A 27729-nucleotide genomic window follows, 5' to 3' on the forward strand; every position below is an offset into this window, starting at 1 on the left:
ATTTGTACCATAATTTGTAATATATATGGGCTTCCCTGGTGGCTCAGATGGTAAAGAATCTGCCCGCAATGTGGGAGACCTAGGTTCAATCTCTGGGTTGGGAATATCCCCTGGAGGAGGGCATGGCAACCCACTTCAGTATTCTTGTCTGGAGAATCCCCATGGACAGAGGAGCCTGGTGGGTTCTACAGTCCATAGGGTCGCAAAGTGTCAGACACGACTGAGTGACTAAGCACAGCATAGCAAATGCAATATATATATATGGATATTCATATATGCATATATACCATATTAATATATACCTGAAAATGGATTTTAAAAAATCTATGGAGAATATCAGAAGAGAACTGGGATTTATAAAATAGACTCCAATGGAAACCAAAAAAAATTTTTTTAAAAGATAAGTGAAATGAAGAATTTGCTAAATGAATTTAACAGCAGAGCAGAAAAGAGAGCATTTGTGATTTGGAGTATTAGTAGAAAATACCTATACTTAAAGCAGATATAAACATGATAATAAAATATAGCAAGAAAGACACACGGCACATTTATAAAGGCTTAATTTATACATAAAAACCTGGGAGTCCAGAAAAAGAGAGATAAGAGAGAAATGGAAAAAAGCTATAAATGATATTGAATGAGAATTTCTAAAAATCTAACATATAAGCTGTGAAGCTGCAGATTTAAAGAACCTCAAATAGGATGAAAGAGGGAAAAAATCACATGCAGGCAGTTCATAGTAAAACTGCACATAATTCACGACCAAAAGAAAGTGGAAAGGCAGATAGTGAGATTAAAAAAAAAAAAATCATGTTTACTCTTGTAAACAAAAAATCTTGTTTAGAACAACAATCTAAATGGTAACTGATTTTTCACCAGAAAAGAAAACAGCCAAAAGACAGCTGAAAAGAATGTGTATAATATAGGATTTATCTGCTCCTTGAATGTTTACTAAAACCTTGTCTCTAAAGTTTCTGGGGCCTATGTTTTGTTTTCTGATTAAGACATTAAACCACTGATTGAATTATTTAGTGGGTACAGAACTATTCAAGTTCTTATTCTTTTTCAGTCACTGGATACACTGCTCTACAAGTTTCACCTCTTTCATATATATTTCATCATTTTAAGCATAAAACTTCATAATATCCTCTTTGTGTTTAATCTCTGCCTCATTTGAAATATCTCCCCTTCAATGCCTGCTGTAATTTATTTGTGTACTCTTTGTACATTGAAAACTCTCAGAAAAGTGACTTGTTTTGTTAGTTTTTGAGAGACAGCTTTTAATTGTTATTCCTTTTATTTTATCTTAGCCATACAGATCTTCGTTCCTCAACCAGGGATTGAACCTGCGTCCACTGTAGTGAATGCGTGGTGTCTTAACCACTGGACTGCCAGGAAATACTCTATTATTCCTTTTCATTTTCACACATATATTCTACTTCAGTGATTTTTCTCTTATTTTTACTTCTAGTTAATTTGGCTTCCTTCTGCTGTTGTTTTTCAATGGTGTGATTTTGAAAGCCAACTCAATAATTGTGATTCTGACTTAATTTTCCATATTGGTTTGGTCTTGTTCTTTGTTTCTATGAAACACAACATGTCAATTCTATTATGTGCACAAGCAAAATATCAAGAAGAGCCTAGGCATTCTTGAAGATGAAAAGCAAATTGGGAAGGACAATGCTAAATTCAAATGATGCTTGTGTAACATTGGTACAGGTGTAGACAAGAGACCAGTAAATGGTATGGACAAGTCCACCTATATAAGGTAACCTGATTTATGATCTTGTGGAATTGTAGATCTCTGAAGAAAAGCAGAATATTTAAGAAATGGTACTGGATCAGGTGGTATCCAGAATACAAAAATGAAATATACTTACCGGTAGATTTTAAAATTTCATATAAAAAGTAAAACCATAAATAATGTAAAGAGCATCTTCATGAACTTTAGGCTAGGAACAACATGTATGACATTTTATCTCAGTAATGACATAAAATACCCAAGCCATATAAAAAATAATTAATAAATTTGACATTAAGTATAAGGATTTTGTTCATCAAAAAACACAGTGGGAAAAAACAAGCCACAAAATTGGAGAAGATATTTCTATTACAATTTCTATCTAGATTATATAAAACACTTCTACAAATCAATAAAAAAGGTAAGAGGGGGGAGAAAATTAGTCAAAAGGAGAAAAAAGTCCCCAAACTTATAAATATTATTAGTAATGAAAGAAATGGGAGTTAAAATCACACCAAAGTGTGACTTAACTCATCGGATTGACATGATTTTGAAGTTACAGCATGTTAAGAGTTTTCTAAGATGCAGAGCATTGATAACTTTCATTGGATGCTAATGGTTCAGTAATCTGGGAAATGGCTGGCAGCAACTAATTAAGCAGAATGTGTATATCAGATAATATGCATATTCATTCCTAGGTATAAACTTGGGAGTAGCGGCTTTCAAACTTTAGCATGCAGGAAAAATGCCAGAGGACTGGTATAGACAGGATCAATCTCTGGACTCCACCCCAAGTTCCTGGTTCAGCAGGTTTGGGGTGGGGCCCCAGAAACTCACTTCAGCAAATTTCCTAGGTGATGCTGACTCTGCCCTCCGGGCGCCACACACTGGGAACCACTGCTCTGAACCCTGGCACTTGTCCACCAGACGAAATGTCCAATGTTTACAAAAACACTTTTCATTTAACAGCCAAAATACTAGCAACCAACCAATCAAAACCCCCAACCAAGCCTGCAACCAATTCAAATGTGCTTCTAGAGTAGAATGGGTAAATAACTTACATACCAAGTTAAATATCATATAGAATGAAGATACTTGAAGGTCACATATTGATCACATGGATGCAGGTCAAAAGTGAGTGAATTGATTTGCATGTCACAGAGAAAGATCTAAAAGTATTACATGATTCTGTTATAAAATCTTAAAAAGCAGACAAAATTGAATTACCCTGTTCAAAGACAGATGCAGAAGTGGTAAAACCACAATGAATAAATGAGACAGCATTCAGTGTCACTATTACTTCTGGGGATAAAGGAAGAAGGATTCAGTAGTAAAGAGGCAGAGGCTGATTCTGAAGTGTGAAGGGGCAGCCTTCTAAAGCAGTAAGAGTTTTCACTTTTAAAGCTGGGTGTAAGTGAACGAGGGGGCTTCCTGGGTGGCATGGTGGTAAAGGACCCGCCTGCCAATACAGGAGATGCAAGAGATGTGGGGTCAGGAAGATCCCCTGGACTAGGAAATGGCAACCCACTCCAGGGCCCGTGCCTGGAAAAGCCCATGGACAGAGGAGCCTGGCAACTACAGTCCATGGGGTCGCAAGGAGTCAGACATGACTGAAGTGACTGAGCTCTGTCAAGGGTTGCAGACCCAGGTGCCCACGAGGGTCAGGGTGAACTATAAAGCACAGGAAGCCCGGGTGTCAGACCAGAAGGAGTGGTGGTGACCAGGGTACTCAGACTGCAACTCTTTTCCAACTACAGCTGTTTTCATGTGAGATTAGGGTTAGGTTTGCTATTACCCGGTACTCTGATTTTTCAAAAATTCAAGACAGGAGTGAACTACTAATGCATGCAACTTGGATGGATCTGAAAGCCATTACACTAAGTGGAAAAAAAAATGCATCTGCAAAGGTTATCTAATATAAGATTCCTTCTATATGACAATCGAGAAGTGACAAAATTATGGTGATGATGATGGGAAAGTGGTTGCCAGGGCTACAGCTGGGGGTGTGTGAACATTAAGGGGTAATACAAATGAGCTTTTCACGATGATAGAACTTTCCTCGAGACACAGGAACAAGGCACTGAGAAGGATAACATAGGCCGGTTTGTGAAAAGACCTGTATGTCATGGTAGTAAGTTGAAGATGTGATCCTAAACTAAGTGGGAATTCATTAATAGATTTTTAAAGAGAATAATAATAATAATAAGACCAGATATTTAACTATCTAGTTCTAGTAGTGACGTACCCTTAATTATGGAAATGTGTATGTGTGTGCCATGTCCTCAGTCGTGTCTGACTCTTTGCAACCCCACTGACTATAGCCTGCCCGGCTTCTCTGTCCGTGGAATTTTCCAGGCAAGAATACTGGAGTGGGTTGCCATTTCCTCCTGCAGGGGACCTTCCTGAACCAGGGATTGAACCTGGGTCTCCCGTATCTCCTGCACTACAGGAGGATACTATCAGGGTAACACTGATGGGAATGGGGTAAGGAAATGAGAAACAGAAAAATTCTATAAAGAAACAGAAATGGCCAAGGCAAATGGGCAAAATCACTTTTCTGGGATGCTGAAGGATGTTCTACTGAGAATATAGACTTGTCCCCTTAGCCCATCTATTCCTCTCTCTGCTGGGGTTCTGATATCCAAAATCTGCTGTGTGGAGAGGGACACAGCTTCCTGCTAGTTGTCTGACCCACCCTCCCACCCCACCCCAACACCACCAGCTACATACTATCAGCCACAGGGGAACAGATTGAGCAAGTCATAAACACCAACAATCTTTCAAGTTACTAATCGCATGTGACTCCCATATATTTGTAACTACAGTTCTCCCAGCCAATCTCAGATTAAAATTCCATAATATATAAACTCTTCCCCCCTCCTCCCAAACATATGCTAAATTAATTTCTATGCCAGGAACCAGTACTTGCTTCAGAAACCCTTATCTACAAGAAAGCAACATGAATAGAAGATAGTCATAACAGGCTGTGGTAGGCAGAATAATGGTACCCCAAAGATATCCACATCCTATTCCCCAGTTCCTGTGACCATGTTACACTGCAAAGGGGAATAAAGATTACTGATGGAGTTACGGCTGCTGATCAGCTGACATTAACACAGGGATATCATCATCAATTACTTGGTTGAGTCTAATATAATTAGAGAGTCTAAAAGTGGAAGATGGAGTCAGAAAAAGAAATTCAGGAAATGACGTGGGGGCAGAAGCGAGGTCAGAGTGATGCCATGTAAGGACTCGACCTTGTGCCCTTGCTGCATCTAATGATGGGAGAAAGGGCCATGAGCCAAGGGCAGCCTCTAGAAGCTGGAAAAGCAAAGGGAACATACTCTTCCCGGAGTTAAACACAGCCTTTCCAACATTTGATTTTAGTGCAGTGAGATGATGTAGGTTTCTGACCTCCAGAAGAGGAAGATAATAAATTTGTGTTGTCTTAAGCCACTCATGTGTATGGTAACTTGTAGCAGTAGAAAACTAATAAAGTAGTAAAATGTAAAAGAGGTGAACACACCTAGGGAAAGAAATTATGGTAGACTGACCAGAAAAACAAGTCTACATCTTTGGAAGGAAGCAGTGGTCTAGGAGAGAATTTGTTCTTCCCAGTCTAGTCTCCACCTAGAAAGAGCAAAGAGGAAGATAGCACCAACCAAAGAAGAACGACTTTGGCAAACCTCAAAATGTCCTTTCCTGCTCAGACCCTCAGTTTTCTCCTCTGTCCTCTAATAAAACCTTTTTATTTCAACCTGGGCTTTATGTCATGCTTAGGTTACCATAATACACATAGGTGGTGGTTATGGTTTAGTCACTAAGCCAGGTCTGACTCTTGTGACCCCATGGACTGTAGCCCACTACACTCCTCTGTCCATGGGATTTCCCAGGCAAAAATACTGGAGTGGGTTGTCAAGCACTTCTTCAGGGGATCTTTCTGACCCAGGAATCAAACCTGCATCTCCTGCATTGCAGGCAGATTCTTCACCACTGTGCCCCCAGGGAAGCCCAAGACACCAAGGAAGTTTACCAGATCAACACTGATTAACTGCCTATTTTCTTGGGCACTGGAAAACACCATTTATGGTGCTTGTTTGGTATTGTCTTTATTTCTACAAGACATGCAATGATCTGGTCAGTTCATTGGGAGAAAAATCAAACTGGGTGTCTTACCTTGTCTAATCTTAGTGACAAAACTCCATCAATTAACTCTGGTTTTGGGTAAGAATAATCACAAGGGGCAGTTTATTATCAATACTTTTGTAGAAAGATATCTGTATTATGTGTTTCTTGCTTTTATTATCCTCTATAACTGTTTAAATAAACAATGCATGTAATTTTCAAACTGCCAATGTCACAATTACATTAACTGAATATTTCTATGAAGAATGTAACTTATTCCATTCTGATTTAAGAGGACATCTCTACATAGAAAGCCCACATTGTATTAATATTAAATATGAATTAAAGACTGTATTTTAGACTGTATTTTTTCTAGATAGAGAGTTTTTGTTAACATTCATTTTCCCCTTTTGACTGTGTAATGGGATTTTTCTGAAAACACGAAAAAAAAATTCTAACTTGCATTTATGCACACGTTTCTTACTAAATACATCATCTTTTCCCTCTTTTAAATATAAAGTATTTATAAAAATCCCATCATGTTACCGGCTACACTACACTTTACATTTCTTGATGATTCTACATAAATGGGAACAAGTCAAACAAGTCCCCATAGCCTAATAAAAATCCCCACACCACTCAGAAAGGCAGAACAACTAGTTTTAAAAGTAGAAAAGCACTAAGTTAAGTGAAAGAAAAAAAACCATGTAATGTGCTGTAACTATTGGCTTTTCCCCCTAGAATGATAATTCCATAATGGTCATCATATCTAGAACCAGATAATAAACTTCTCATTATGCGTTTTTGCCAAAGCTGGTAATTGAGCAGTGGAAAGTCTGATTTTGGTAAACACATATTTCAAAGCAATCAGCAAAATATCTGCTCTGATTAAATGGAGGGAGGAAAAAAAATCCTCACACATTTATTTATTCCCCCAAAATCTGGGTATCTCAAGGAGGTCAAGAAAAAATATTAAATGTACCGCTAAGTGTCTCACTCATTTCAGAGGCGTAAATATTGGCACGTGGGCACCCTCGGTGGGAGTCAGTGGGGCTCTAATTGTACTCTAAGTGGGCAAAGCTTTCTCTACAAGTGTTCGCTGACTTTGCTCACATGAACATCAAGCTGTAATTGTGACTAGAAACTTCAACTGAGCACTGAAGACTTACTCCTTCATATTCATAGAAAGATTGGATCAGAATGAATACAGGAAAAGTGCTCCAGGTGATAACGCAAGTGTATCTAATTAGCATGAGCACAGTGATGGAATAAAGCAGTTCTCTGTATTAAGTTCCTCCACTTGCAGCTTTATTTCTGGCACTAAAATGAATCAGGGTTGCAATACATTCACATTAAGCCTGCAATAGCTCTGTACGTGTTCAATGTGCTTAAAATAGACTAAGGTGCCTTAATTCGGAAAGCCTCCAGCAGGGATTAGTGAGCGATGCTCTTTATAGCAAAGGACAATTTCTTTAGGGAATGGAATAAGAATGTCTTGGATGGTCTCCCATTACTCGGATCAACTACCTATTTGCTTAATCAGAAAGAAAATTGTGCTTGTTTCAGAGCCACTAACAATAAAAAGGATGCCAAGTTTGGATCTTCCTTCCCCTTAAAAATGCTCTCAGGAGTCCTGAGTTTATTTTAATCCAAACAGATTTCTGACAACACTGGGCATCACTATAAACTGGGAAGAAACCTAAAATATGGTCTTTCAGCATGTATGTCCACACACACACACTCATACATACACCCTCAAACATACACACACACTCATACATACAAACACACTCTCATACATACACACATACCACTCACACTCAACAAGCTTCTGCCCACCAAAACAATGGCTCAAATCAAAGCCCAGCAAATACAAATTCAATTTTTGGCCTCTTACGTTTAAAATCTGTCGCATCATGTAAGCAAATGTGCCCAAAATAAGCACCAATATTCCCAAAACAAGCATGATCTTATTTAGAGATGCCGTGTGAATTTCAATGTTTTTCCTTTCAAACAAAAAATAATAAGTTTGATGACACAAATAGAAAATTAAAAGTCTTCTTCAGCTTTTTCAGGATCGGATTCATTTAAGTGCAGAGTGAAACTATTTTAAAAGGCCCTTTAAAATCCAAGAGGCAGATGTTCAGGTAAAAGCGAAGCCAGGAGATTGTTTATTTTAATAAAGCTATTATATGCGCTGCTCCAAATTAGGAGTGGCATTGAGGCTAGGGCATGTCTAAACCATCACCACCTGTTTGCCCTGAAAAATCAATTAAAGTCACACTTTCACAGCACGGCCTTTCTAACCAATAAAACTTAGACAGCTTCATCATGAGACTCGAGTCGCTCAGAGGGAATGTACTTGAAACCTGAACCCTTAGTCTTACATTCCTGCCCTGCTTGCGTTCATATAAACCAACCACAGTAAAGCTAGCCTTCAGGGCCAGTGGGAGAAATCAGAGAGAGAAAGGGATGAAAACAGGAGAGAAGAAGAGATAGACTCTGACTCCCATTGGTTTCATACTGAGCATCATACCTCCTTTTGGTGAATTCTAGTAATTTCTTCAAAGGCACTTCCCCCCCGCCTCACACCCTTTTTTTTTTCTCTTTTTTTTTTTCTCCTTCAAAACAATCCTAGGCTACATTTTCTGTGCAAGAGAAGAGATGCAACTTTGCAAGTTGAAAGCAAGGGCAGGAAAGCCATCCCAAGTGTTTTAGTAATTAAACGAATATGCATAATGAACCATATGCCCAAAGGGCCTGTTCTTCATGTGGGCCAGATTTTTGTTTGAATTTTTAATTTTTATATACAGATGAAACATTCAGTGTAATCTACCAACAGTGCAAGGGAACATACAAGAAGAAGTGTGAGGGACAGTCCACGTAGGAGGCAGGCACGGGAGACCCGGGAGAAATCCTCTCCTGAAGATATTGATTCGAATGCTGTTTTCCCCCCTGGAGCAATAGTTCTCGTCATCTGCTCGGAGGCTTCAGGAGACACATGTAACGCATACACTGACAGCTTTACACAATATGAGTAAAATACAGTGCCGTCAGCTGAAAAGTGTGAAAGTCCCGTGGGACAAACAAGGATTTCTTAAAAAAAAAAAAAAAAAAATGCATCTACAGCCATTATTCAGACTACCATCTCGATTTACAGGGAATCTTCCCAAGTCTCTTCTGGAAGCAACATAAATATTATATTGCAAGCTCTAGGCCACATATATTAGCAATCTGAACTGATCTAAGCGGAATTCTTATCTCTCAATGATGCAACTGTATCTATATAGTGGGCAGAAAATGCTCAGGGTGAAATGCAAGCTTGCCCTCCCCACTCCTTCAGCAAGGCTGACTATGAATTTAAGGAGTGCAATATGGTGCCTGCAACATACAGAATCCTAGGATTTCATGCACTCACATCATGGAAGAATTGGTAAAAGGTTCCTTTAAGCTTTTCAGTGTTATTTAGAAAATGCTGAGTTAAAATCAAAGCAATCTAAGAGATACAGAGTCTGATTAAAATTATGATCTCAGCTTTCGGACACCACACAAGAATAAGGAAGCATTCTTTAATGCAGAAAGGTGAGGTTTTTAAAAATACGTTTGCACAACATATGAAATTTCCAATAATGTTCTGGACAAAGTTATCATGTCTATGTGTGGGTCAGTCTTGTACGTGCCTAATTCAAGATAAGTATTTCAAAGTGTGTATTTCATAAGTGTGTATGTATGTGTGTACGTGTTGGTGGGGGAAGCGGCAGAGAGGAAATGCTGAAGTCCACTATTTACATCTGTCTTTACCGGAAATAACTTCAATGCAAAATGCCACACTGGCCCTTATGGCATTGAGAAAAGATTATGAAAACAAATCTGATCAAAAGTCAAAGTGAAGCCTTGGACTTCTTTCAGCCCCCCTTTTCTGAACACGGATATGCTGTCGTTTTCACAATGTAAACACCAGCGATGGAATGCAAAGCATTTAAAGAGCAAGTCATAATGGAGCTGTAAATAACATCTCTCATTGCTTTCACTCTTAATTCAGAGTTTATGCCTTTGACACTGGCGAGGCTACTTGATCTAGTGGTCTCAGCGGAAAGACAGATAAACTTCAACTGCAGGCGGAAGACAAAACCTGACAAGGAGCATCACCTTTCCTGACTGTTTCAATCCTTTAAGGAAGTGTTGGAGCAATTAGAGAGGGAGTGTAATCTTTGCAGAGTGCATTAACACTCTCCGACCTCCCAGACAATAGATCAGACCTCAGACACATAATGCTTCCCTAAGGCTTTTTAGCCAGTATATTTGATCTCTTAGTCACTGCATGTGTGTGACTATAGGTATCATCCACGTAGAAGGCATTATTCATTAGCACTACTGTCCACTGGCTCCGACACTGGAAGGTAATCAAGCAAAAAGCAGGAAAATCACTATAATCCATAGCAGTATTTCCTGCATCTTTAAGAGGGGGGGGGGTGTGGTTTAAGGGTGATTCTAGACTTCAGGAAAATCATCTTTCATCACTCTCTTATTATTTTTTCTTAAGCTACAGAGTTCATTCCGTGAAAGTGAATTTGTCTTATATGGATGTGTGTGTGTGTGTGGTGGGGGATGACCTCCAAAGTACTGGATGCTCTTTGTCTATAATATGAACTTCAGAATAGATTTGTTGAGAAAAGCACATGTGTGTAAACAACACTGTAATATGCAAAAGAAAGCAAAGAGAGGAAGTCAAATAAACTCCTTGCACTGCAAGCATTTAAATCTTCCTCTATCCTGCAGGTTACACGGCAGGACACACCGCTAAGGCAGTAACCTATTTCCTGATGAACACATCCTGTTGCAACTGCTAATCTCACAGCAGAAGCTTGGCTTTTACCATTTATTATAAACACTTTCAAGAACTGCTTACCACGATATATTTTTTAATGGATTAGATTTGTGGTCAGTTGCTAACAGAGCAAAGAACTGAATATTCTTTACGTGAAAGCAGAAAAATAGGTTTTCCAAGAGTCTGACTTGCTATCCTCATGAGTAACTGGAACAGCAACTGAAATAGAATATAAGAAGGCTAGAAGGTTTCTTTTCTCTTCTCTTTCCCCCCCATTCTAAGAAATTCTGTATTTGAGGGTACAGCATACAAGACATTATTGGTTCTGAACTTCACCACAAGACTTAGCGAAATGTTCAGGAGAGGGACAAAGACTGAATTTCACACAATTTGCTTGAGACTATCATGGCTGACTGTTGATGACACTCAACATCTACAGCCTAAAGCATTTAAACCAAAATAATTACATTTTCTGGAATCAAGGCAGTTCCCCTTGAAAATGTGCACTGCAAAGGTTTTTTAAATGAGGCTACATGAAAAGAGGAGAGCTGAAAATTAGCTTTATGTTTAAGCAAATCACTTTAGAGTTTGCATCTTCAAACCCTAACTTAAGGAAAAATGGCAAATGAAAATATATATTCACAAAAAGCAACTTAAGAACTTCTGAACGTTAACTAGCAGGGAAGAAATATCTACTGAATGTTTTAACTTTGCTTGAACAATGCCTGATATCTAAAATGAAATAATTAAAATAACTAAAAACTGTTCTCATATCCACTATACAATTTCTTGGAGAAGGAAATGGCAACTCACTCCAGTATTCTTGCTTGGAGAATCCCAGGGACGGAGGACCCTGGTGGGCTGCCGTCTATGGGGTTGCGCGGAGTCAGACATGACTGAAGCGACTTCGCAGAGGTAGCATACAATTTCTATTGTTTTCACAACAAATTGTTTATGTTGTGTTTTTATTGCTGGGTAAAATAAATAGCTTTCAAAGAATCTGTGATTCCTCTCAGATCAAAACTAACCTTCAACAACTGGCTAAGGAAGAAAATGCCCTATGGAAGCAACTGATTTTATCTTTTGACACAAGAGGGCTTCCCAAGTGGCTCAATGGAAAAGTATCTGCCTGCCAATGCAGGAGACACAGGTTCAATCCCTGAGTAGGGAAGATCCTCTGGAGGAGGAGGAAATGACACCCAAGAAAACACACATACAAACGTACACACACATATCACGAAACTCATGCAACTCAGCGCTCAATAGCAAAAGACTTTATAAACCTAACCAATGGTACAGGCATCAAATTTTACCTACAGGTTAAGAAAAGTAAAAGAAAAAATTTTAAAAAGAGGCTAAAATGGTTATTTGCCATATAAAATCTGTACCAGTTCAGCAGTAACCTATATCTTATCTCTTGTGCATACAGATGAACACGCCACAGAATATCTGAGAAAATTTTTATAAAAACAGAGATTACATAACACGCATATTTGAATTTTTTCTAATGCAATGATTTCTGCCTGTAGATGACTGTATCAAATTAAAAATAAATCACCAAAATTAAAATCCCCAAGAAACAGTGCACAGAAATTTACTTTGGGACTTTTATCATTTATGAGTTTCTATCGCCACCTGCAGGACGGTCTTTAAATAAACTCCAGAAATAGAAAGGCTATCTGCTATTCTTTTTTCTTTTCCTTTCTCCTCTTCCGGCTCCTCTTCCCAATTCACTACCTCTTTCATTCCTTGGGTATGGCCATGCATGTGTATATGCACATGCACTAAATTTCAAGGCAATCAATTATTTTTCCCTTGAAACACGTCCATTACTAAAAGTTTAAAGATCACCAATGAAAAGAAAAACAAAATTTACAGAAAGAAGCGAAGGCGACTGAGGCCTAGGTAGCTAATTTTTTAACAGCTAAACACAGGTCACATTTTCCTATTCTGCAAAGTAGAAACTGGAGGAGAAACAAGTCTATAGAAATTTCCTCAATGTGAGGGCTTCAACACTTTCCAAGGAAAGGCACTTTTACTATGGAAAAGTTGAAAATAAAGTTACAGTTGCATGTGCCTGGCTTATACCAGGGCAGAAGAAATGCTGCTGTTTGCAAATTCATAGTTAGTATTCTGCTGCTCTTTAAAACAAGAGACAAATGAGAGACAGTATTTTGCTAAAAGTGTTCAGTTCAATTGCTCAGTCGTGTACTCTCTGCGAGCCCATGGACTGCAGCACGCCAGGCTTCCCCGTCCATCACCAACTCCCAGAGCTTGCTCAAACTCATGTCCACTGAATCAGTGATGCCATCCAGCCATCTCATCCTCTGTCGTCCCCTTCTCCTCCTGCCTTCAATCTAAAAGTGTCACTGTGGCCTAATAAAGTAAGAACAAGCTGAAGAGCAGAAGTCACAACTTAAACACCCAGAACATGCAAACGCTGATTATCATCCTCATCAGTTTCACCCTCAGCAGCAGCACTGTCCCCATCAAGTCCTGATGAGGAACACTCATCTGCGGCGAGGAAAGGGTCAGTCAAGGATTTCCCTGGTGGTCCAGTGGATAAGAGTCCACCCGCCAATGCCGGGGTCACAAGTTCGATCCCTGATCCGGGAAGATCCCACATGCCACGGGGCACCTAAGCCTGTGCATCACAACGACTGAAGCCTGAGCTCTAGAGCCCAGGTGTGACAACCACTGAGCCTGTGTGCCCAGCGCCCATGCTCACAACAGATGCCCCCGCAACGAGAGAGCAACTCCCATCCGCTGCAACTCGAGAAAGCTCACAGGCAGCAAGGAAGACCCAGTGCAACCAAAAATAAAAACAAATAAAGAAACAACTTCTTACAAAGAAAAGGGTCCGCCAAGCCCACACCAAGTAACATTACAGATATTTGTTCCTCCAGGGCATATTACCCCTCTGGGTAGCGACTCTCCAGATGCATATTTTCCAAAGGTAAGACTTGCAGAAAAGTGTGTTTTTAAAGAATTTTTAATAACACAATCTGTGGACACTGTGTAGATACAGCTCTTACTCATGAAATGAAACCATCATTGCAAAATTTATGACCACACAAGCCATACGTTGTGAAAATGGCATCAGGGCTGACGATCCTCCGTTCTAGAGGCCAGTAGGGAAAAATCACTTTCCCAAACCTTCGGCTTCTTCCCCTGTGAAAGAACATAGAGTGCCATGCTTCTCCAGACTTAAAATCGTAGCCGTGGGGGTCTCGCCTTAATACCAACCGAGTTAAGGAGTGTATTCCTTTCTTTTTACTTTTCCATGACAAAATCAAGTATCTCTGGCAGTGAGTTAAAACCAAAATTTTAAAAAGCGAGGACAGAAATAGGCACATCTATTTTAAGGGGCCAAAAAGCATGGCTCTGGGCTATAAGAAAATCCCGAGGAGATTAAAATAGCCAATAAACATTGAACAGGAACAGGGTTTTAGATGATGACATAATCAACTGACTTTTTATTTAGCTGTCTTCCTATCTTTTTAAATAAAAGTGGGAGGGAGAGTGCCAGCTCAATGAAAACATCCCTCCCCCAAATTAGCGCCATCATTTCAAAGGCCAATGACATGACTCCAAGCTCAGCAGAGAAGGAGCAAAACACACCTTTCTGAATCATAAATCAAATGGCAAAAGTACAATACAGTATAGCAAACCCTAACCAGACCACAAAGAAGGCTTCTCTCCATAAACATCAGATCAGGCAGCTCGAATGATTACCATGCTCTCTTGTAGCTGTCATCTGTGGTGGGTCTAATTACAGGCTGCCCAGCGAGCATGCCCGTGTCACACAGCAATAAAAGGGCCAGCGGCTCGCCAAGCCCAGCCAGACAGCGGAGAGCACGCGCCACCTAATGGGGAGCCTCGAAGATCAGCCAGAGACACTAATAAAGATGACAGCTTCCAAACAAATGACAACGCTCGGACCACCAAAAAAGCAATATCGAATTAGCTGGAAATGCAAGCACTGAGCGTGGTTCTTCAACAGGTCAGAACTGAAGCAGGAATCAGTCCTGTGTTCAGACACATGAGCACCCTACTCCTCTCTGCCTAAGCCCTCTCTTTTATTTGTAAATCTCCTTTTCCATTTTTGCATCACACAAAATGTTGGCACATCCAGGTGTCATATTTAGAAACAGATTGGGGCGGGGGGGACGCACTTGGCTCTGTAAGAATCAAAAATAAAATCCCTGCAGATTCAGGGGCTGTGGATCTGGGTTAGAGATTTGCCAGTTCCCCTCCTACTCCCCCAGTTTTCCTACCGATGTCTTGTGGCCATTTAGCTGCAAATTAGCACCAGTCCCCACCCCACCATGGACAGGGTTGAGAAAAAGTTGAGAAAACGTACATCAGAAAAGATTATAATGAAGCTATTTTGGGCTGTTTCTGAATCTTACCCTCTGGTGGGGTCACAGGTTGCTATGGTCAGAATAGTAACTGGATTCAAACAGGATCCAATAACAGATGGTGTGCATGAGTTCCAGTACTCTTCTAAGAAGCATTGATTTGACGCCTGCAGTATACTCAGTACCGAGATAAGCAGTAAGGGTGGGTACACAGATAAAAGACTGGGCCTCCGTCATTCAGTCCACAGCTCACAATGTCCTAACGCAATCCTTCAATCATACGGCTAAGTTACACTGAGTGATTTCTTAAGCATATGACATTACCCTGAAATATTAAAATAAAACCCTTTTTTGATATAGAGAACATAATTTATTAGGTCAAACATGAAAAGTACTATCATAGCCTGAAAGATAGAACCCCATGATTTGGCATTCAGCATTTCCATGCACATTCATCAGCCCTAGAGATAGTTGACTCCTAAACATTAATTAAATAACACAGAAGACAATGCTTTGCATTTCAACCCCATCCTCAAACAGGTCCTTCACAACCTCTGCAATGAAACGGCAACTGTGTGTGTGTGTGCACACCTGTACCCATTTCAGTGAAGCTTTTCTCTGAATTAGGGCAGCAACACCCAGCCTCCCAATAGCTATATCAGCTAACAATTCCTACCCACATTTGTAGCTCACTTCATATGTTTAAAAATACTTGTGATTATTACTTAATTTTCTCTCTAAAGGGCAAGTTTAATTTCTCTTATGGTGTGCTTTAATAATTAAGAGGTTACCACTTTGGTTTCAAGTATAAGAGGAGCACGTTGGAGGGAAGATAAGGGAAAGACAGAGAGGGAGCAGCAAAAGAGGTGGGAAGGGATGCTGGGGAGAAGCTGGGATGCAGGGGGATGGGGTGAGAAGGGAGGGAGGGAGGGAAGGAGGAAGGGAGAGAAGAAAAGAGGAGAGGAAGATGCTGTTTGTTTAGTCACTAAGATATGTCCGACTCTTTTGAGACCCCATAGACCGGAGGAGTCCACCAGGCTCCTCTCTCCATGGGACTCTCCAGGCAAGAATACTGGAGTGGGTTGCCATGACCTCCTCCAGGGGATCTTTCTGACCCAGGGATCGAACCCACATCTCCTGTGTTGGCAGATGGATTCTCTACCACTGAGCCACCAGGGAAGCCCAGGATAGATGGACAGAAGACTTACTATGATCATTTCATCTCTGCATCTCAGTATCTAACACTGGACAGACAATGGTTGTGGGAAGGGAGGGAGGGAACCAAGGACGGAGGGAGATGGGCAAGCTTGAAGGAGGCCGTGAAACATGGCCCGGGTCTAGGAGTAACATGGACATTGAAGTCTTTTCTTTCTCTAAGATTTAAGTTCCGAGAGTCAGGATCAAGTTCAAATTAACAAGAGGGTATCTCTGGACAGCAGAGTGAACTAGACTGAATTCTCCGGACTCTGCAAAGAACACCGTCCCTAACCAGAAAATTCAGAGGTGGCGAAAAAGTGTGTGCTTACAAATACCCCCTAAGAGAAAGCACAGAAAAAGCAGTAGGTAGGGACAAGAGAGTTCCCATCAGGGGCGGCACCCAGCTTAGAACCACTCACCAATTACCCACAGGGCCATGTGAAGACTGACAACATATGCTGTTGCAGAATTTAAAAAAATTAAGACCTAATGCTTACCAGTCAAAACTGGGATGCTCCAAAATACCAACTGATTTCATTCAGTATAGCTAGAATTCTGTCTGAAAATGCAATTCAATTATGAAGTTGAAAATATAAACATGAAATATGCTAAAATAGCTAAGAGTGTCCTTTTAAATTTTCAACAGATAATCTTTTAATGCAATTACTGTAATTTTATTAAATGGCATAATTAGTTAATGCCTGAGAAGATGTCAATAGAAGGTGCAATTATGTTGTAAAAAATTACAATCACAATGTACAATAATGGATTGTTCTTATGAAAAAAATTGCTGAAAAAGAACTTCATGGTATTTCTGAAAGTACGTTAGCTAGTACTCTGCGAAAAGGAAGATTTTGGAGATCATATTAAATAGAAAAATAATAAACTGGCAAATATCTTAAGCATCCTTGTAATATATTTAGAGATTTTTGCACATAAGTATACATTTTTGTAGCATTTGAGATGCCTAAAATTTTTTTTCCAAGACAAAATGGTGATTGTAACTGTGAATTTTTTTTATAGTCGATTAACAAGGTTGTGATAGCTTGCGGTGCCCAGCAGAGCAACTGGGCCATACATTTACATACATCTATTCTCCCCCAAACTCCCTTCCCATCCAGGCCGCCCCCTCACATTGAGCAGAGTTCGCTGTGCTCGACACTATGACCAGCACTATTTTAATAGGCCAGTCTGAAAACAAAACATCCATTGTAGTCATTTGCACCAAAGTAAATTTAATCTGAATTCTTGGAGAAGGGGTACTTCTCCAGGTCTCATGAAATTTTTTCAAACTGTTCTCAGAAAACATTCAGCAATATAACTTTTTGCTTCCCAAATGCCCTCTGCTTCTCAGGGCTGTGTGTGCGTGTACACACACATTCATGCATGATGGAAACATTTGTTCTGTTACAGTTGCTGTTGTTTTTCAGTTTTAATGGGAAATCATTTCACACTTCTCAAAATTATAGGATCTCTAAAAGCTAAGAATTCTGTATGTGTTAAGTAGAAGCTACCAGTATGAAAGTGGAGAACTGTATTTTAACCTCATGGGGGGGTTGATTGATGCTTTAAGTTATATATCATATTGCAGGACCTGTCAACTCTGAAGAATTAATTCTTCGGTTTCTTACATCAAGAAATACAGGGAAAAAGTCACAGATGTTAAAAGCATAGCTTTATGAAGATACCCATTGATATATGGTAGACTTAGATTGCTTTTTAACATCAAAGATCCAAGTAAAAATTTAATAAATAAGGAATCCATCAAAGATGCCCCACAGACTTCTCTCCCTGATATAAGAGGTAAGTGCCTGAAAGATTGATGGAAAAACAAAACTATATAAGTGCAACTTTTTTTTAACAGCATTGGGAGATCTTTGCTATTTAAAATAATCTTCTGATGATGCCAACTGTCAAGTAAATATTTTCTGTCACATGAAAAAAAATCAATGCATTTACGCCATGATATCCCCTTAGGTCTTTTTATAGACAATACTGGTGCTTGTCAAATACAGTTACCTAAGAGAAAAACAAAAAGATGATTGTACAGTGTAAGTGTCAAGATACAAAATTATCTTTTGAAAAAAAAATTTAATTCCTTTTAACTATCATCAGATAATAATTTGCACTAGACATGGGAATATACACTAGAAATATGGGCCCTCACACACTAGAAAATTAGGCTAATGCCTCTGAAAGCTATTGCTTTAAGATATTCTGTAATAATTTACTAATGTAGATAGTCACTCTTCTTGACTCCTAGCCCTTATTCTGAGCAACTTGAAATACTTGAAGCAAATCTGAAAAGAACAGACTTCTTCCATGGTTCCTTCCTTTAGTTCTTTTCACTCTTCACTCCCCCCTCGAAAATCCTTCTACATCATCTAAGAACTTCCTCCAAAAGTGGGAAAAGATAACTCAGTCCTCAATTTGGGGTTTAGTCTTGAACCAAGCACTGAGGTTTTCTAGACCATGAAGCTGAATTCCAAGGATGTCATAAGCATGTGATTCCCACAGTCGGGGATGTTCCCCAAAGATGCTACAGACCTTTCGCTTCTTTTATTCCAGTTCTTGTGAATATAATGACTATATCTGAGAATTATTCTTACCCATATATTGATGGTTTCTTTCTCCCAAACCTTCTTGGGATAGGCTTAACTCCCATTCATAATATCTAGATACATATATGAAGTGACTCATATGGTTGTTCCTAGAGTTATTATGTGACTGTGTGGTGCTAAGTCACTTCAGTCTGACTTTTTGCAATACTATGGACTATAACCTGCCAGCCTTGTCTGTCCATGGGATTCTCCAGGCAAGAATATTGGAGTGGGTTGCCATTCTCTTCTTCAGGGGACCCTCCTGACCCATCGATCAAACCCAATCCTCTTACCTCTCTTGCATTGGTAGGATCTTTACCACTAGCGCCACCTGGGAAGAGTCATTATCTATCTATCTAAATAAGGACCACAATTCGTGTATTTGGCTCTAAGGACAAGGATCCTGGAAACAAGGGTCTTTAAAATATAAAGACTACAATCACTGCATCTTTGGCATATATAAGAGGCAGTGTAGCCCAATGGTTAAGTGCAAGGACTCAGCTCTGCCTCTTAAAAGCATATAAGCTCCATCACCTTATTATTAACCTTTATTTAACTTCCATGGGCTCATTTTTCTTATCTGTAAAAAGAAGGAAATACTGTAACTGGCACCTACAGCTGCAAGTTGTTGCAAGAACTAAATGAATGAACCTTTATGACATGCTTAGGATGGTACCTGACATGCAATAAACACTGAAGCCACGTGCGCCATTAGTTATCCCTAGAGGTCAAAGCCTGTGACTGGGAATGATCATGAGCATGTATATAAAACACCATGTATATTTTAAAAATCCATTCATATGGAAATATACAGATGTGCTTCTTCTAGACATGATGCTTCAGCTACATGTGGCCTCTGTCAATAAGCCAACATCTCATATGAACTTATCTTTTAATTGAAGAAACTAGACTGTGAAATTTTGAGCAAAAAACAATTAACTTTAACTTAAAACACATCAAGCTCAGAAAATATAACATAGTAAGAAAAAAAAATCTAGAAAACTTAGGGGAAGGAGAAAGACTCAAAAGCAGTAATGAGCAAGATTTCCCCTAATTATCCTAGCCAAAAAAACCCTTGAGCCTATAGAAATGTGATTTAGAATTTGACTGCTATAAAAAAAATCCACATTCAATGACCTACTGTATAGCACAGGGAACTATACTCAGTATCTTGTAATAACCTATAAGGGAAAAAATTCTGAAAAAGAATAGACATATATACATATAACTGAATCACTCTGATATACACCTGAAACTAACACAACATTGTAAATCAACTATACTTCAAGAAAAATGAAAGGAAAAGTCCACAGTTAACTTCTCACAATAACAATGAATTAAACAGTATACAGCAACATTCACATAGCAGGTGTCAGGGAATTAAAGATCATTTTATTCTCTTACTATGGGGAATAGAACCACCCATCTTATGTGGAGAGGGGATTCATTCCCCGTGGGGTAGGCTGATGATTAGACAGCCTAAAAAGATATATTTTCTCATGGTTGTTCATCTGACTGGACACCACATGGACCTAGATTTTCTTTTTCTCCTGTGATTCTGGACCTAGATCTTAACAGGCTGCTTTCCTTTAACTCCCGCTTTCAACAAGATATGATATATTCATATACACATCCACAGGCTCCCTTAGAAAATGTATGGCTTGCTTTCATAAAGTCTTAAAATTAACAGCCAGAATATCCTAAACATGATCCTATAACATTCCTGCTTTTTATCAGCTGAAAATAGACACACAGACATGATGTTAGTAAGGCAACTTTATGTTATCTGACAAAACAGAAGTGAACAAAAATTCCGAGGGTTCTGCCCTTGGCTTGCAGCGCTGTACCTCTAGGGGAAGGACAAGCCCCAGTGGAGACTGGTTCAACCAACCCGGTTCTTTGCACATCTGGGCAATGAACCCTCAAGTAGCACTTATCCTAATTTCTAACAGAGACAGGCTTTTACATGCAGTCCTATTGTTAAATAAATCCTTGCCTTAAGACCTTGCTTCAGGGATTTCCGTGGTGGCAAAGTGGTAGAGATCCATCTTGCTACGCAAGGGACGTGGGTTTGATCCCTGCTCAAGGGACTAAGATCTCACAAGACACAGAGGAACTAAGCCCGAGCACCACAGCAAGAGAGTTCAGGGGCTGCATCCAAAGGTTCTGCATGACACAGCGAAGACCCCAAATGCTGCAACTAAGATCCGACAGGGCCGAATCAGCGAATATATTTTTTAAAAAGAAATTAAAATTACTTTAAAAAAGACCTTGCTTCAGACAGCACAAAAATTATTCTGCCCCTGTAACATCAAGCAAGTGGAAGAAGCATGAACTAAGGCATCACATGGATGAATCAAGACCAGGAGCAGAAGTGTGTCCTCGGCAGACTATAGGAGAATGTTTGTACCATACCCCACAAGACAAATATGGTATTCCCAAGAGGGGATGGGAGGAGGGAAGCCAGGCTTCAGCATTAGAGTCTCCCCTCCTCCCTGTCTGGCTCAGGTCACCGGGGTACCCAACATTTGGCAGAAAGACCACCCTGAAGGGAGCCCTAGAGTCAGGGACACGGCCAGTGGCAGCACCCAGGTGTGGCTTCACTCACCAGTCCTCCACGAGCAGTTGACATTAAGTCTGTAAGTAAGAGCCACGAAAGCAAAATGTCCTCCAAAAAATAGGAAGGCTCGGCTACCTGTGATCTTATTAAAAAATAAATAAATAATAAGGGAGGCTATGACACATTTTTAAAATTTTATCCTAATAATGCATGTTCTTTAGGTGTTCTCGTGTTGAGGAGCATAAATGGTTTTGGAGTGACCATCATGATGGTAGTGACAAAAACATTCTTGAATGAAATCACACATCCGCAGCCTAGAGAAAGGAGATACGCATGTCTACACCTGCGGTATCTCTTGAGATCCGCCGTGGCTGGTCAGGGTCAATGTGAGATAGTCATTCAAAAGTCAAACTCCAAAGGACAACAGGAAATTAAGTGTTATCTAAGTGAAGCTCTCAGGACAACCCAGAGAGAGTGAGAGTGGACACACATATCACTGTTAATTGAATCTGCATTTTTCCAGTGATGTCCAGCTGAAAACATCCCCTATCCACACCGCCAGTGGGGCCTCTCACAGTCCTGGATGCCTCTAAGGGATTCCTGCAAAATCGCATTTTGGCAAACCTTCTAGAAGAGCATCCCTGTATCTTTCATTCTGTGGGACTGAGGGATGTCCAAAGACGATGTGCCAGCCTGTGCCTGGCAGCCAGGCTGGCAGAGGACTCTGCAACGTGGTGTTGGCATGGAGGGTTCACTCAGGTCGCAGGCGGTGCCCCCCGTCCCCGCCTGCCAAGGCTCGCTTCCCGGGTAGAAGCCCCTTCCATGAAACAACTTACTTCTATTCACTTGTGGTAATCTTTCTTCAGATCACGCTGACAGCCCATTAATCATTTCTGTCATCCCCCTACATAATCCAGTGCAACAGATCTCTTGTTTTTCTAAAAATCCCAGTGCCAGAAACCAGAAAGAGGAAACCCTTTCCCCTTCCAAGCGGCTGGCCCGGGTGCTGAGTGGGAGAAGACACCAGTGGTGGTAAGTGGCCTCTTTTGCCCAGAATCACAGAGAAGGTTCCCTGGAAAGTTTGCAAAGAAAATTCAGGTGGGAAACAGAGGCAGGGAGGCTGAAAAGGAGCAGCCCCCAGCTGCGGGGGAACGTGAGAAAGGAAGTGGGTGAATCGACCCCCAGTCAAAGTCAGATAGGGATTAAAGAAATCCTTCTTCATGGTGGTACCAAGGCCAGTTGGTCGAGCAACTTTAAACCAAAGAAAAAGTATGTTAAAGGCCAAGGCTGCAGCCGTCATAGAACTTCTGCCTCCCAAATCAATGAAAAACTAGCATTAACTAAAGACAAAACAGAATGAGCCCCAGTGGCTGAGAAAAGGCCTCTTGTGGAGCCAGCACACTGCTTGCATAATAAAAACGGAAGTGACTTTGAACCCACTGACCTCTGGGACTTTTTTTTTTTTAATGCAGATATGCCTGGTGGGTAGGAAGGAGCGCAATGATAATAGGACACAGGGGACAGAAGAGCCACGATCGTGACTAGACTGCTCACACACGTATTAGGTCACACTGTGACCTGTACACGGGACAGAAGTCAATGACATCACACAGGGGTCCCCAACATCTGGGATCTAATGCCTGATGACCTGAGGTGGAGCTGCTGTAATAAGAAGAGAAATAAATTGCATAATAAATGTGATAAACTTGAATCATCCTGGAACCATCCCCCCACCATCCACCGCTGGTCCATAGAAAAGCTGTCTTCCATGAAACCAAGTCCTTGGTATCAAAAAGGCGGGGTACCACTGGCGTAACACAGAAGGCGCAAGAAGAGCAGCTGAGTGACTGTTTTCTTTTTTTTTCCTCCTCCCACACCGATGCTACCAATCTGATCAATGACAAGTTCCTCTACAGACAAGGGAGGACGCCCCGAGATGCCAAGGGAGGACACTGTGCTATTAATAACTTTCAAGTCCCTACTAGATTCTGGGACTCTCGGTGGTTCACCCAGGTGATTTGAAGATCACGTGCAGGTCTGAGATTCTGTGATTTCAGCAGGCTCATAAGGAAGGGCCGATGGTATTGTAAGAGTGTATTTCACAGACATCATGGTTCTCCTCAGTGCTGTGGAGTCAACTTGTAGTCATCAGTTCTGACTCAAGAGGTTTGATATGAACACATGTTTTTTTATACCAAAGTCTGTCAATGATTTCCTTAAAACATAAATTAGAGCAAGGCAGTCTTCATTTAGTCATGTGATTTTTCATCTGCCATTTTTCAAAAAACACTGGCACTTAAGGGCACAGAAGGAGAGAAACAGACCCATGTAGTGACTAAACAATGACTATAACCACCACAAGAACATTCAAAGTCATGCTCGACTCATCGCAACCCTGTGGACTATACAGTCCATGGAATTCTCCAGGCCTGAATACTGGAGTGGGTAACTTTCCCTACTCCAGGGGATCTTCCCAACCCAGGGGTCAAACCCAGGTCTCCCGCATTACAGACGGATTCTTTACCATCTGAGCCACAAGGGAAGCCCAAGAATACTAGAGTGGGTGGCCTGTCCCTTCTCCAACAGACTTTCCCAGCCCAGGAATTGAACAGGGGTCTCCTGCATTGCAAGTGGATTTTTTACCAACTGAGCTATCAGGGAAGCCTATCAAGAGATGGTATATGAGTATAAGTTGGGTGGCTCAGTCGGTAAAGAATCTGCCTGCAATGCAGGAGACTCAGGTTTGATCCCTCAGTTGGTAAGATCCCCTGGAGAAGGGAGTGGCAACCCACTCCAGTATTCTTGCCTGGGAGAATCCCATGGACAGAGGATCTTGGAGGGCTACAGTCCATGGGGTTGCAAGAGCTGGACACGACTGAGTGACTAAATCATGAGTTGGGTAAGTTTAGGGATTCCCAAGGATAAGGATGGACTTAGAAAGAAACCTCCTCCATAGTCTCCTATGTCTCCTACATAATATATTTTAGGAATGTGACTGTATATCCGCTATTTTTTAAGTTTTCTTACTGGTATAAACTTCAGCTTTGCTGAATGTACACCATTCTGTTTCATCTAAGTATAATAAAGCCCACCTGCCTTTGGATTTGGAACTCAGAGCAAATAATCTGAATTTTTTTTTTAAAGGAACCTTACCATGAATGCTACTGTACTTCTCAGCGTGGATTCCCACTGGAAGCAGCTTTTAAGGAACTGTATTGTATTCCACATAGCCATGGTGAGTCTCTTCACTCGGTCTACATCTCTGGATAAGATCTGATTTTTAAAAAATGGAAAACAGGGAACAAGATTTACACACTTCAATTATTATCCTTAGATCAGACGGCTTGGTCATTTGAATTATATTTTATATAGACACTAACAAAACAATAAAGAAGAGTCCTAAAATTTTTCTAGAATTCATTTTTAAAATATGACCATTCAGGGAGGAAAAGAAAATCCAATGCATTTTATAGCTCCTTTGAAGAACAGGCTGTTTCAATAATGTTCAGCAGAAAACTGAGCTGGTAAAAAATACAGCCGTCAGCAATGTGACATGTGTGAATTTGTCTGTGTGTGTTTGAGAAAGAGAGAATGGAGTGAGGATTTGTGCTGTTTAGTTTTTAGTTTGGAAGGAACTGGGTAGTTTTAGTAGAAATCTAAATGTATTCTAGCTCATCACATCTAGAAGAAAAAGTCTATAAAGCTCTAATCCTTTGGCCACCTGATGTGAAGTGCCAGCCCACTGGAGAAGACCCTGACGCTGGGAAAGACTGAGGGCGGGAGAACAGGACGACAGAGGATGAGATGGTTGGATGGCATCACCCACTCAATGGACACGAGTTTGAGCAAACTCCGGGAGATAGTGAAGGACAGGAAGGCCTGGTGTGCTGCAGTCCATGGGGATGCAAAGAGTTGGACACGACTGAGCAACTGAACAATAAGAGCAACACAGGAAAGTAAAGTTCCGGGAAGGGAATCCCGCTCTCCCACCTCTTTGCTGTGTGACGTTGGGCCAGTTTCTTAACCTCTCTTATTCAGTGAGGTTGACATAGGAGTGCTAACCTTGGAGGTTGTGGAGACATTTGAAGGATTAAGTAGTTGAGTCACAAGTACAGGTTTCAACTTTGCAACCATCTGGTGACACTTAGTGGTGAGAGGCCCTAAGGGAGAAACCTAACATACCCCAGGGCCTCAGCCCCCAATCCCCTCGTGTTCCGACCTCCCAAAGCCACTCCACATGGAGGTGAAGGTCCTGTTTGGCAAAGGAAATGTCTTTTCTCCCAGATGTTGGTAGATTCATTTTAATTTGTTTGCAAAAACAGCAATGCCACCTACCCCAATTCAGGTTTTAATTTTTCAAGCAAACAGAGCAAAAGACAATAATAATAACAATAATAAATCCACTGATTCCGATTACACAAAATAAATATTACACTCAATGTTGTGGCAGAACAAAACAAAGCATTTAGATGTTCCCTTCAGAAGAGGTTTAAGGCCCTTCCCGAGTGTGTCCAGAAGTTCATGGGAAACCAAAGGATGGTAAGCTGCCTTTATATTTAACTTGCTTTATGTAATCCCCAGCTGCTCACCCCACAGGATGTGGTGGAAGTCATAAACACTTTAAAAAGGGGACACGCTGTTACACAACTGAAGAGGGACAGTACGTACAGAGTGAAATCCTGAACTGTTGGGACTAGAACAGGGAGGGGCTCTGAAAAGAGCTGGAAAGGTCGTGGTAAGAAAAATGTGAAACTTCCTCGACTCAGCTCCGATCTTCACTTTCTGTTGAGCTGATGAGAGAGGAATGAAGGGCCCCTGGCAGGGGGAGTGAGGATTAATTCCACAGAGGGTTAAATGCTGGTACATCCCAAATTTAGGCAAAACAGAAGCGGGAGGAACAGCTGTGGGTGAATCTGTGGCTAGACATCTTGAAAGAGCCACCGGCTTCCCTGTATGCCGGACGTCATAAGCAAAATGCCTCTCTGAACTCTGCAGGGATGAAGAAGGGCACGGCTGTGATGGAAGGAGGGCGGAGGGGCCCAGGACACTCAGGAGGTTTATGGAGGCTTGACGCTCAGAATTCCTGCTTACAACACAGTTCAGGGCTGAGCGGAGGGCCGACACTCTCTGCATCATCAACAGATACGTTCTCAGCCCTTCCCTTCTTTACCGAACCCAACCCAACTGCTCATCTAGGGAGGAAAGGGGAGATGATGGGGGGAATAGCGAAGAGAGGGAGGAGGAAATGAGACCAAGTCATGAGCAGTGACTACTCTAGGTGCGGGTGCTAGTGTCCCAACAAGCCAGGTTACTGCCCTGACCCACCTTTTTGGACAGCTTGCGGCCATCTTCAACAAACCGCTTTTCTCTGGGAGTAAAGGTCCGAATACTTGCTTTGATCTAGAAAGAGACATCAGTGTTAAAAATGGAAGCATTGAGATGGACTTCACTCTAATGACTGAGAAGCCCTAGAAACCAACACCTTCTGACCCTAAGGGCTGGGGTAGGGGTGGGGAGCAGAGACTTAGGGGTGCCCCGGTGCTCTGCAAGGGCTTCTGGGGTCTCACTTCATGAACATCACTGTCATGAGAGATGAGAATGGAGGTCAAATTGGAGACTCCTGGGGACTCTTCTGATGCGGCAAATTGAAGAGATTTTTTTAAACCACTGCAGAGATTGACTCACGAAGTCCTCCAACTAAAGTCTCTAAAAACGTCAAACTTCCCTTCACATCATGGTTTTGAACTATCCCTTTGCCAGTAATACCTTGCAATGTGAAAATCAGTTTCCGGCTTATAAAAACATTTTTTTCCCACAGAGAATCTCATTTCCTCTCAATGATCCAGAAAAATAAGTACGTGAGTCATCTTAGTCCTGTTTTTAGGGAATAAACTGAGGGTCAGAGAGATTTTGCGGTTTGTCCAAATGACTATATTAAGGGAAAAACCTCAAAAGTAACATTCAAGTCCTTTTCTTCTATGTCAGATGGACAACTAGAATATCACTTAACTAACAGTTTTGAATTTAAGGCTGTTTCCCTCCTAAAACTCCAGTTTTACATGTATGCATATTCTATATACAAGTCCTTGCCAGAACAAAACAGGAGATGAAGGGTGATCCGTGTGTAACCTACACCATAGGTTCTCCTTGAAGGGAAATGTTAAATGGGGAAAAAGAGGAAGTAACAACAGACCCCATACTGGAGTCTGTGCCCAGAGTCCTAACATTTCCAGGAATAAAGTATTAAACTTCCCTGCTACTGATTCTATGAATAATCTCTTAAACAAGGCAAACAATCAGCAGTGTAGCATCAGGGA

At 40.9% G+C, this 27729-nt stretch overlaps 1 protein-coding gene across 5 annotated transcripts in view; it reads right to left on the minus strand.

The window, feature by feature from the left end:
• The window catches only part of MCTP2 (multiple C2 and transmembrane domain containing 2), a 254511-nt gene that overhangs the window by 53840 nt on the left and 172942 nt on the right, over window positions 1-27729 (minus strand). For all 5 annotated transcript variants that reach the window (XM_043921524.1, XM_043921521.1, XM_043921523.1 and 2 more), the window contains 2 exons: window positions 26738-26812; window positions 24566-24685 (listed from right to left, as the gene is read on the minus strand). In XM_043921524.1, coding sequence (XP_043777459.1) covers window positions 24566-24685; window positions 26738-26812 — 195 coding nt within the window. The remainder of the gene's footprint in view (window positions 1-24565; window positions 24686-26737; window positions 26813-27729) is intronic.

The sequence above is a fragment of the Cervus elaphus genome, chromosome 13 (assembly GCF_910594005.1).
Source record: "Cervus elaphus chromosome 13, mCerEla1.1, whole genome shotgun sequence".
Lineage (NCBI taxonomy): Eukaryota > Metazoa > Chordata > Mammalia > Artiodactyla > Cervidae > Cervus > Cervus elaphus.